At 39.5% G+C, this 12,379-nt stretch overlaps 1 protein-coding gene across 1 annotated transcript in view; it reads right to left on the bottom strand.

Annotated features, from left to right (window-relative positions):
* The window catches only part of PTPRG (protein tyrosine phosphatase receptor type G), a 654,052-nt gene that overhangs the window by 285,348 nt on the left and 356,325 nt on the right, over positions 1 to 12,379 (bottom strand). Inside the window, 1 exon segment of the mRNA XM_032458153.1 lies at positions 4,383 to 4,562. Coding sequence (XP_032314044.1) covers positions 4,383 to 4,562 — 180 coding nt within the window.

Consider the following 12,379-nt stretch of genomic DNA (forward strand, 5'->3'; position numbering starts at 1 on the left):
ATAGAGGACCATGGCTTATTAACATACATCAGAAGCACAGTCTTAAGTTTTAAATTCTGATCAGTTAGCTAGAAGCTAATGTTAGGAAAAGCCAGATTATCTGGAAATGTTCTTGATGAATGCATTATCTCTTCATTCAACCAGAATGAAAGAAAGGGAAATAACTATAGATGAAATCAAATGAGAAGTGGCACAACAGACAGTTACGGCTCTTCGGGAAGAAACACAGAGATGCTATCTGTCTCGTAAAGATATTTCAGACAACTTTCGAGAAGTGGGTTAGGTACAACCACATTGCTCTACTGATTATGCTGGATTGGATTTACAGCCTTCTCAGGGGGTTCAGACAGATATGAACATTAAAACTGTTTTATGGGAAAGTTACGGTCTCCATGTAACAGGCTGCTTTAAATATTAACTTTCTATATTCATATTTTAATATCAAAAAGACAGTCTATTTTATAGATAAGTGACCTGTAAATTTTCATCAGAAAAAAAAAAAAAAAACCAAATACTCCTTCCTGAATTTATTTTTTAGAAGTACAAGGTTTAAGAAAAGACTTTGGTGGAGGAAAAGTAAGTGTTGCTTAAAAATTCATGATTAAGGAAAAATAAGTTTTTTTTCTGCTCATAGGTATGCAAGTTAGACATAAAATGAATGTAATGAAGACAGACAATGTAGCTCATGACACATGGGGGTGTTAAATTAAACTTCTAATCTTTCTAATAACTACAGGCCCACGTGAAGTTGTAAGAAATAATACAGAGGTCCTGTGTCCCCTTTATCCAGTCTCCCTAAATGGTCACATCTTACAAAACTATAGTACAATGATATGCATGTTTTTCTAAACTGAGATTATCCAGGTTGTCTATCAATACTATTCACTGTGGATACTATCAACTCCCACCTATAATTCAGACACACAGCACCCTGCACTATATTTCTACTGTGTCCCATGCAATTTATAATCCACACGTAATAGACAAAGCAACTGAATCTTCATTTCTCTAAAATACTGGAATATTTATGAACTCAGTTGGCATTTTAAGAACTTCAGAACAAAAGAATTTTCTAGGATCATGCTTATCCCCTCCTCCCCAACCCCCCCAAAAAAGAACAACACAGCAGGCTGATTTCTGCACCCAAGTTTCTAAACCACCATAAATTGAAACACCTTTAAAAGAACAACAAAAAAAATTTTTCAAAGTTCATGCCTGAAATTGCATATAAATGGCTGGCACTTACTAAAAGCCGCTCCTATAGAATCATGTCAGATTAGCCTATCTGGTATGATGTCATAAATTTTGTAGCAGTAAGTACAGTTTGGGAAGCAACGAGGATTTATTTCTGCTTCTCAGAAAGCTGTGCTTCTTCTGAAATTTCAGAGACAGAGGCGTCCATATTCGGATGGCTGTACTCTGAAGTCAGGCGCACGCGCTCCCTGACACGCAACAAGCTGGGGATCGCTCTAGGAAGCCAGCAGAGTGACGGAGACTGATAATCAGCTTCTAGAAGACCAAGGTCATGAATCAACCTGCATCGAGTGAACCCTCCACTCGTCTAAAACCTGTCATTGGAGACACCAAGCTGAAAGCTGTCACTGAAACGTGTTATCTTTGCAGAAGGCTGTTGAGTGCTGCAAATCAAGTAGAAAACCGTATCAGAGCCCGGCGCATCGCCTTTGGCAGGCTCCCGGAACGTGTCGGCGGGGTGGCCCTCCACTGCAAGATCTGGTTACCCCAGTGTGGCAAAGCGCCTGTCCACCACATTCAGGTCACCTGCGGGGTAAATATTCCCACCCAAGTTCTCCAAAGGACACTCATATTTGAAGTAGACAGCACTGGCAGAGAAATTCTGAATTATAACACAAGCACACCATCTGTATTGGGGGAGGAGAGGGGAGGATGAAAAGGCGTGTACAAGTAGCATCACTGGGATACAAGCTTGTCCTGAGCAGCTGCTCAAATGAATGAATCAGGTGCAGGAGAGGGTCACCTGCTCTAAGGCACGAAGGACTGCTTATGGGGCAATTACGAAAAAGCCCAAAGCTGGGAACCACTGTGCTGAGTGAGCGGGAAGCAATTCTAAGAACAAATCAGGCCAACCCAAAGCAATCAGCCATGAATACTCTCAGTGAAATAAATGCTGGTTTGGAGAAAGAATGGATCCCCAAAGTTGTACGTGCAGCCGGTTAGATTAGGGGGAAAAAAGGCAACACAGTGACCCACAACACGAATAGGACCAAAGGATAGAAAATGAAGTCATTTGAGCTCAGCATGAGGGCTTCAGGCAGCCAAGGCTCCTGAAGGGATTACTAAGAGTGGTTTGTAGTGACATCCTTGGTTACAAAAGGATCATTTTAAAAAGAGAGAGCAACAGAGACAGAAGGAGGGAGAGGGCAGGGGAGGGAGAGGGGCACAGAGCCAGTGCTTGAGAGCATTTTAATGGATTAGGGCTGTAAGAGTTCAAAAATAAGGTATGAGAAATACCCTATAAAAGGTTTTTGGGGGTTTTTTGTGGGGGGAGTGCTGGGGAGGAGGTAAGTAGGTTTATTTATTTGCTTATTATTTTTTAATGGAGATTTTGGGGATTGAACCCAGTGGTAAGCATGCACTCTACCACTGAGCTATACTCTCCCCCCCGTAAGAAAAGTATCTTTAGCACCAACAGAATCCCAGGTAGTACTGGGCACAGATGTAATATAACGCAATCTACAACTGCTAGTTGCACAACAGTGACTAAGAGAAAAGTAACTCTGTGTAATGGCAATGTTGACGTTTCACATCCTCAGATCCCAAGTGACAGGTGAGGTAGGTAAGAGGAAGCAGGAAGACCAAACCGCTGGTCTGCTACGTGAAGGGATGAGATAGGGCTCATCTCTGTCTAATATAATACCAAATATTCTACACATATTCTAATATAATAGTAAGTATTAACAAAGCAAATTCTTAAGGAAGATAAGAATTTTATTTCCATTTGTGCATCTGACACAGTGCTGTCCAGCAGAACTTTCAGCAATGATGGAACGTTCTTTAGCTGTCTGCCTGGTATGGGGGTAACCGGCCCTGTGTGGTTACCGAGTACGTGCAAAGTGGCTAGTACAATGCTGGTGAAAGCAACCTACGGATTCAGTGAAATTCCAATGGCATTTTCCACAGACACAGTTCAAACAATCCTAAAATTCCTATGAAACCACAAAAGATCTTGAATAACCAAAGCCATTCTTAGAAAGGAAAACAAAGCTGGAGGCATTATACTTGCTGCTTTCAAACTATACTACAAAGCTATGGTAATCAAAACAGTACTGCTCAGGCATAGAAAGAGACACATCAGTCAATGGAATAGACTCTAAAACCTAGAAATAAAATCATGAATATCTGGCCAATTAATATTTGACAAAGGAGCCAAGAATACTCAATGGAGAAAAAACAGCCTTGTCAACAAATGGTGTTAGAAAAACGGGATATTCACATCCAAAGAATGTCGTTGGACCACTATCTTAAGCCTCTCACAAAAATTAACTTGAAATACATTAAAGACTTAACTGTAAGACCGGAAACTGTAAGACTGTTAGAAGAAAATACGGGGGGAAAGCTCCTTGACATTGACTGTGGCAAGGATAATTTGGATATGACACCCAAAGCACAAGCAACAAAAGGGAAAACAAACAAATGAGACTACACCAAACGAAAAAGCTCTGCACAGCAAAAGAAATAAACAGCAAAGTGAAAAGGCAGAATGTCATGTATCAACTACATCTCAGTAAAGCTGGAAACAAAAATACATGAATAAATAAATACATAAATAGTGTCCCCCCCCTAAAATATCCCCAAAGTTCTTAATGTCTCTCTCCTCTCCTTTCAAACACTACAAACAGACAACCCAACAAAGTGGAAAACAAAACAGTATGTGGCTAGTAAAAATGAGGGAGTGAATTTTAATCTTACTCAGTTTTAATTAATTAAAATTAAAATTTTAATATAACCATATATGATTAGTGGCCACCATGTCAGAAAGCTTTCCACAAGTCCATTCTATATACTTTATGTTTACTGACCTATTTAATCTTTACAACAGTGTAAGGCTTCACACAGAATGGATATGATACGGAATTTCATTATCCATATACATATTTATTTATATTTTCATCCTATCATATTTTTAAAATCTGAGGCACAGAGTGCTTAAGTGAGTTGCCCCAAATCACACAGCTAGTAAAGCAAGTGGCCAGTTCTCAAATCAAGGGCCAATTCCAAAGCTGTCACTCACTTCTATGTTCTCTACAGCAACGTGCACTGCTAATGGACAGGTGGTGGTGAAGGTAAACACCCAAAACATCCAGAACCATTTCATGTCAGACACGGGGAGAAGACACGCCTACCTGTCTTCCCTGTGTTTTTCATCCAGGTTTTATTAGAAGATTCATTGTCGAAGCCATCGAGTTGCAGCTCCTGATACTCTTCACCGACACGCGCGTGCTGGTCTAAAATGTCTATGGGCGACTGGTTTCGGCCCCCACAGCTGACACTAGACGTGACCCAGTGCTCAGGACCATAGGCACCTGTTAAAAGAAAACAAGACTTCAATCCTCATAGCTGAAGGGTCAGGGATAGAAGGAACCAGACATAGGAAAGCCAAGCACTGCATCTCCTAACATACATTTTCCTGTATGGCCCACTCCAAAGACTTCCGTGCACTGGAAAACCATGAATCCAAGCCACTTGCTTGATAGGGCAAGAAAATTAAAGAAAAGATACATTACTTAAGATAGTTTTGTTTCTTGATTTGTAATCAAACATTTGCTGACTTTCTCTGTAATCAGACTAAGGGGGCTGAGCAGAAGGGCTGTCAGAGAGTTGTCCATACTCTCTAAAAAAATTTAAGCAAGTTTCCTAAAATAAGGAGAACACTTACTTATTCAGGAGAAAACACCTTAATCAGTTTAGGACGGTCTGCTATCGTGAATAATACTACACTGAACACAACTTTCTTCTATGCTCCTGAGAGTTTTTGAACTGGAAAAGGAAAAAAAAAATCAAAATTAAAAGCAACACAACATTGGATGAGAGTCATTATAAATAATGCAGGCAATGAAGCAGGGTTTTCCTTCTGGGTAACTGTGAGAGATTCTTCAGCTTAATCAGTTTGTACAAGGCATTCACTTCTCTTTCTCAATCCCTCTGTCATCGGATGTGGGGGCATAAAGTTACCTTCAGACTGGACTCTGCATTCATGTAAAAGAAGACTTTGGGAGACATATGGCACAGAAAGAGAGGAAGCGAATGTTGCTGTAACACACAGTCCCAGATGCGCACCAATCAAAAACAGGCAGAGGAAACACACTGCAACTGCCCTACTACCCCAGGCGAGACGTCTACCAAGTTGACAACAAGCCCTGTAACTTTTCCCCACTCTACTTCTAACCTTCTTCACATGACAAAGCAGAAGTAGTCAGCTGAAAAAAGAAAAAAAGGCTTTTGCTAGAAAGATTAAAGATAAATTTCTTTTTGAGAATCAGATGCAGAATAAGTCTAAACTGTATAATTTTTAGAAGATAAAATTTAAGCTTCCCAATCAATAAAGTTTAGTGTGTGTATAAACAAATATAGAAATACACTTTTTTTTTAACCTTTAAAATCAGATCAGCTTTCAAATCAGATAAAAGAGAATTAATGGCCAAAGTGACTTTAGGAGTCCGACCCATCCATGAACCCGTATTTTTCTGCCTCAGTCTATACCCAGCCTTGTGTGATGCACAGGACACTTTGGGGTAAATCTCCTTCCTACTGAAAAAGAGTCCACACCTGCGCCCAACCCACTACCACACACGCGTTGGCCACGGGCTTCCCCGTCCCCGAGTCTGACACAGCTCCCAGCTGATAAGAACAGAGGTACCATGAACAAAGGGGCAACTGCAGAAAATTTTTTCGGTCATAGTAAAGACGCTTCATGGCTGCAAAATTAACCGCCGAAGCTCCTTAAAACTGATTCACATGCTGGTTCTTTGACAAATAACTCGGCCTCGCTCTATTCCTGGGTCATTTTCCCAGTAACATAAAAGAGTATCAGAAAAGACACGTTCGCTGATTGGCAGAGACTTAGCAACCTCGGGGCGCTTTCGAAGTCACTTATAAATGTCCTAACACTTCCTAGAAAAAGTTAGCATCACCAGTGCCCTTACTGTAGGCCTCCCAACTAAACTAGGCATTGTCTAGGGCTCTTCCCTCGTGTCGCTCCTCCTCTTGGTCAGATCCCCTAAGACTGTGATGAGTCACAGAGGAACAGAGCGAGCATTCGCCTATGTTCCAGCCAAACTTTATTTTCATCTTCCATCAATATATTTGAAGGAAAAAAAGGAGGGTAAAGGGGACAGAAGGAGTGGGTCCAATTATCCCATCCGCTCTAAATTTTCTTCCAGATGCCAAAAGAATCCATTGAACAATTGAATAAAGGGCTCGCTGATATACTGGATGGCTGACCAAAATGTAAATTGTGGTTAGGTACAGTTGGGCTTGTATGCTTGAATTATGGAAACTCATGTTTTAATATGGTATTTTAAAACCATATTTAAAAAATATGGTGTGTGTGTGGATAATGCCTTTTAGAAACTCACTACTACAATAAAATTACACTCAATGGGGAAAAAAATGCATGGTAAAATCCATCCAAACACATGACTCCAAAGAAATATGAAGACAAGCCAACAGTTGTGAAAATACACAGACATCTTGTAGTTATCGTACTAATAAAATTAAAAAAAAAAATACTCTGTTACCTCTGAAAAGTACTTGCCATTCACATCATTTCTCATAATCTTCCAGACAGGGGTGAAATATACTTTAGCACTCTATAAAAATATTATCAGGGTTCAGAGCAGTGAGATTCATTTACTCACTGGTAACAATCTGAAGATTTAAGCCGACTGCATGCTTGCTTTCACACTTCTACCCAATATACGTTCAAGTGCAATTTTAATTGAAACTGATCTTCCACTTCAGATTTTAAATTAATTCTTCTTTGGAGTGCTTCATGCTCCAGACACCCTTGCCTTGCAAAAACCCCTATGTCATTAGTGCAGGAAATAGAACACTTTTTCCAAGCTTGCAAGTATCGATTACCCATTCTCACACTGAAGCACCACTGCCAGTCCACACTGTATAAATCTCTTCAGTGTTAAAGACACTTTACAAAGGACTGAGAATTACACTATTAATCATTTCCAGTTGCACGAGGCTCACAGCAGCAAATGCTTTGTTTTTCAGAACTTTGAATAAACGCCTTTAAGTAAAAAACATGGCACTAAATAAAGACTGTGGTTAACTTACACCTAGTTTTGAGGGGAGTAAAAACAATCAGTAAGAAGCCTTCCTCTCTCAGGCCTGACATTAACTAACCTGAAAAAAGAAAAAAGAGACGTGTGTGTTTCAGTTTCCTCTTACTGACTCTTTCTTCGAATACGTGCATTTTGGCAGCTGGACCCATTCTGAGGAGCCCACCAAGTCCAACAGGACAACCTAACGTGCAAGGCTACCTTCTCAAAAGGGAGGCACGGGGCTCAGGGGTAGAAACCACAGGGCGGTTTGGCTGCCAAAAGTAATTTCCCATTCACCTGCTGAGAGTCTGGGAGGAATGAGGTCTTGATGGACACACACTGCCGGCATGTTAGTACCACGGAAATCTAACAGCCATTCTCACTCAATCTACGATGAAAAATATTCTCTTCTGAATGAATTCAGTGAATGCATGTGAAATTCCTGGCTGAAGGTCTGATCTCAGACTAAATGACTTCTAGTGAGGGAGGCTTCCATGAAAAATACACTAGGTTGTGTACTTTCCTGGCAATGGGTTCTTATTTTCCTATGGACATCTTATCATGAATGTAATTTATTCTTTACTCCATTAACGTCTGGCTTCCCCACTAGCTCATTTCTCTATGAGAACAGGTTTCTTCTTTGTCTTGTTCAACTGTATTCCAGGACCCAGCACAGAACCCTACACACAGTGCGTCGTGGTTATGTGTATTTTTGGCACAAATGTATGAAGTGGAAGATGAGATTAAAGGGTCTTCCACAGTTCTGGCTTCAAATGACATTACACTACAGCATGCTTTCTGTGCACTGTTTGGGTCTGAATTCTATACTTCTATCTGCTGACTTCTTACCAAGACTTCTTCACTCCCCTGGTCTCAAGAGTCAAGGATGTCAACCTCAGAAGGAAGTATGCCTTCCTTTGTTTATTAATACGTTAAATTAACCTGAACAGTGATACGATAAAATAAGCAACAAACACGTGATGGGCATGATAGAATCTGTGTGCAAACTTAACAAGCCCACCAAGGGCAATTATGGTTTATAAAAGAAAGGAATGTGATAGAATTTAGCTTTCAGTGCCTTTTGGGAAGCACAGTTATTTCTAAGACTGAATTTTTTTTCCTATGCTTTAACAGAGCTCTCTAATCAAAGAAGGTCAATCAAGAAGGAAGATCAGCCTTGCTCATCAAGTCATCACAGTAGTCATTTCAATACTGACTCAACACTTGCTCGGTACCAGGCTCAGTGCCATAAATGGGTGTCAGGGGACAGAGCTGCCACAGTTCCCTTGGGGTTCCCTTGGGTGACTTAAGCTGCCTGTGGCTCAGTGGAGGAAAATCAGCGGTGTCAGTATCGAAGGTGGGGGTTGCAAGGATTATGTGAGAGAATCCATGTACAGTACTTAGAACGGCACCAAACAAAACAAACTCCGCCAGAGGTGGCTGCTATGATTACTGCCATCGTTACTGTGTTCTAAAATGTGAAGCAACCCTTTGAGAACCTCACTATACAATGGAGGAAACAACAGTGCATTCCAACCAAGGACTAAGGCAGGTGGCTGCAGGCATCTTGTGATATACAGAGTAAAGGGCCCCTCACCTCCACAAAGATAGGACTTCCAGAGGAGATGACATCTGAAGGAAATCACTCCTTGAAGATTAGAGGGAAGTTTACTAGGCCTAGGCACTTCCCCCACTTGGGCAGAAGACAAGGAGTCACAAGTGCAGTTGACCCTTCACGAGGTGAAGTTCAATCCCAATGCCCGAAGCATTTAGTAATGAGCTTCCAAAAATGGAGTAGAAAATGACAAAAAAGGCAAATTCCCAGTGGAGCAGCCCAGTAAATAGTACCTTAGCCAAGTGATGAAGGTTTATTTGTTTGTTTGTTTATCATTGTATTACTTAATTATTTTTTATCTTGGGAGTGGGTAACTAGGTTTGTTTATTTTTAGAGGAGGTACTGGGGATTGAACCCAGGACCTTGTGCATGCTAAGCATGCGCTCTACCACTTGAGCTATACCCTTCCCTGCCAAGTGATGAAGGTTTACCTCATGTTTGATAACTCAGATTGTCACTCACATCCTGATAGGACATGAGAAGAAGGGATTCTTTCTAAAAATCTGTAACCCCAGACCGATCTCGAGGAAAACATCAGACAAACCCAAACTAGGAACATTTTATAAAATACTTGGCGAGTAACGCCTCAAAAATATTGAGGTCATGAAAAACAAGGAAAGACTGAAAAACAGTTGTAGATCAAAGATGACTTAGAAGCTGTGACAGAAAAAGCAATGTGTTATTCCGAGACTGAATGGTGGAACCAAACATGGAAATTAGTGAGAAAATGCATGAGCTCTGAATAAAGGTTGGAGTCAGTTAATAGTGACCAATGTGTTTCCTCGCTCATTTTTGTCTGTAGGGTCTTTGTCATTCTATTGTGGTTCCTCTGACAAGATGGGACATATTTCTGAAACTGCACAGAAGCCAAATGAAATCTAGGTTTTGCTAAATGAGTTACATTTTAACACCCAGATTTTACTGGATTTACTGTTACATACTTGGAAGCAGGTCTACGGCTTAACAGAAGAAGACAATGGACACTGATTTATAAGTAAGATAACGCCAGGATTGTTGTCATATTCTCTTTGTAGGAAAGGAATTTGCACAGAGCAAAGGAAAAGAGGGGTGGCCTAGAAAACACAGCAAGCTTGTGGGTGACATTTCATTATTTAAGGTTACATAAAAACCTTATAAAATTGGGAGAAATTCACCTTTAAAAATAATGCTTAAGGAACAACATTATTAGCTTAATTTATGGCTCATCTGTGCATTAAAAGAACTCATTCTTACCTCCTTGGTGTACCATTAACACGTCATTGTATTTTTCTCATTTTGAGATGCTACAATTCAGTAGACTAGAACCAGGAAGACGTATTTCTACAGCAGGGTGAATAAAGCACACAACTGGAGATTAATTCCAACTGGCCTGTTTAAGGCAGACAATTCCCCACGTGAAAATAACAGCAAATACTGCAAATCTGGGCTCACATCTGAGATCCTGCCTGATGTTGTGTTTCTTTAAGGCAGATTTGACTTGAAGAACTTGGCTGAAATGCATAAATTCTGAACTAAAACTAAGTCACTGTGTTCAAAGAAGAATTCAATAAAAATGTGAGAGGAACAGCTCAATCTTGTCCCCCACCTCCAGCAATACTACTTGAAAATCCACAATCAGCAAATACAACTGGTCAGCAGCAAGACTTTTCTACAGTTTAAGTAAACCATCTCACTTCTGTGTATTTCACTATTAATACCTGACTTGAGAAAAAGAGATAAAAGTGCTGTTTTTATCGCATATAAATCATACTTTTGTCTGAAAGCAAGGAATTTCAAATACCTGTCTATGATTTGTATTCCAAACAATGGTTTCTTTAAATACCTAAGAGGTTCCTTGCAGAAAATAAGCACACACCTTGAATTTATTTTACTGTAATACATCCAAGTAACGGTTTCTTTTCACTAATGAAAAGCCATTAAAAATAATGAATTCTGTCTAAATCTAATTAAAAACAAAACTAATATACATGTTATGTGCTGTTTCTAGTCAAATATGCTTATTAATGCCTCCCTCAAGGAATTTATATTAAAAATATTACCCGGATCCAGGGTTATTACCCTGCATCTTGGTGTCTACTTTTAACTAAGAGCAACAATCCAAAAATATGTGTATTCATTTTTTTACCTAACATTATAATTAATGGTTTTTCTCCCAAATCTAAAACACATCTTTAAACTATTCCATTTTTTAATTAAAAAGCTTTATGGGACTTAACGATTCTTTTGCATTTTTCACTCCCGGTTGCTTAATTATCTTTTGTGCATTTATTGTTGTAGTTATGAAAAAAGGAAAAAGTGCTAAAAAGCATTCATATTGCTGATCCCTGCTGTTTTTCACTTTATTCACTCATGTATAGGTATGAAATTGTTCAATGCTTTGACAGGAATTTTTGAATTTTTAAGCCAATTAAGAAAACATAAATTCACCTTCTAGGCAATAAAATAGTTTGGCACATATTTTGGTTTTAAATTTTAGGTATAAAAACTTCATTCCTCCATTTCGTACTGATGGTGTGTCTTCAGGTAACTATCAACAGCTAATCATAATACCAGAATATCAGAAAATAACACCAGAAATGGGAACCACTTTATATTGATTTTTTAAATATCAACTGTTATTTGTTTTATTTCCCAGAATGTCTATTTTAGGACTAGATGTTTCAAACGAATTTCAGGTAAAATGTGAAACAGCACAAATCTCTAAACTGGGGGTCCTAGATGCTGAAGGTCTCTCTGGAACCTATTTTGCTGTTCTGAAAAATGAGGGTATTACAGTGAATGAAGATGCCAATCATGACTACCTGGTAGTTATGAGCCACAGACCTCCAGGCTTGAGCAGAGGCTAAAAAGGGTTGACTGACTGACTGACTGACTGACTGATGTCTGCATGGGTGTGTGAAATGATAGTAGTAAAGCCCCCCCAAGAGCATGCATATAATTCATGGACTGGAGGATTCTGAAGGTCCTTCAAAGATAACGTCTGAAACTATGTATGTTTAGTGTACCTGGGATTAAAAACTTGTATCGTTCAGGTTGAGTCTACTCATATCCAAACAAGCAATCAAAATTTTACTACTAACTGGAATGGTTTATTCATTCAAAATGTAACTAATATTGTTCAAAGGTGGGCCAACTTTGTTTCTGCTTCTTGTAGGCACAACATGGAATTGGCTACAGAAAGCATCTGAGCTATCAATAAAAAAGTCAGTTCTTACTGTCCAATGCCAAACATCTCAAATGTTTATAAACTCTAGGTAAGTTGGTTCTGACCTGAAGTCTTCAACCTTCAAGTCAAGTGTGTCTTCAAGCAATCAGCACTCTTCATAAGACAAAGATCTGCTCTTGCAGAATTCTGACTGTTCCCACAGAACAACATAAGTAATTGTCCAGAGACTAAAAAGGTCACGTGGCATGGTGGAAAGAACACTGGGTAAGCAGACTTGCCATCTGA

This window comes from Camelus ferus, chromosome 17, assembly GCF_009834535.1.
Source record: "Camelus ferus isolate YT-003-E chromosome 17, BCGSAC_Cfer_1.0, whole genome shotgun sequence".
Classification (NCBI taxonomy): domain Eukaryota; kingdom Metazoa; phylum Chordata; class Mammalia; order Artiodactyla; family Camelidae; genus Camelus; species Camelus ferus.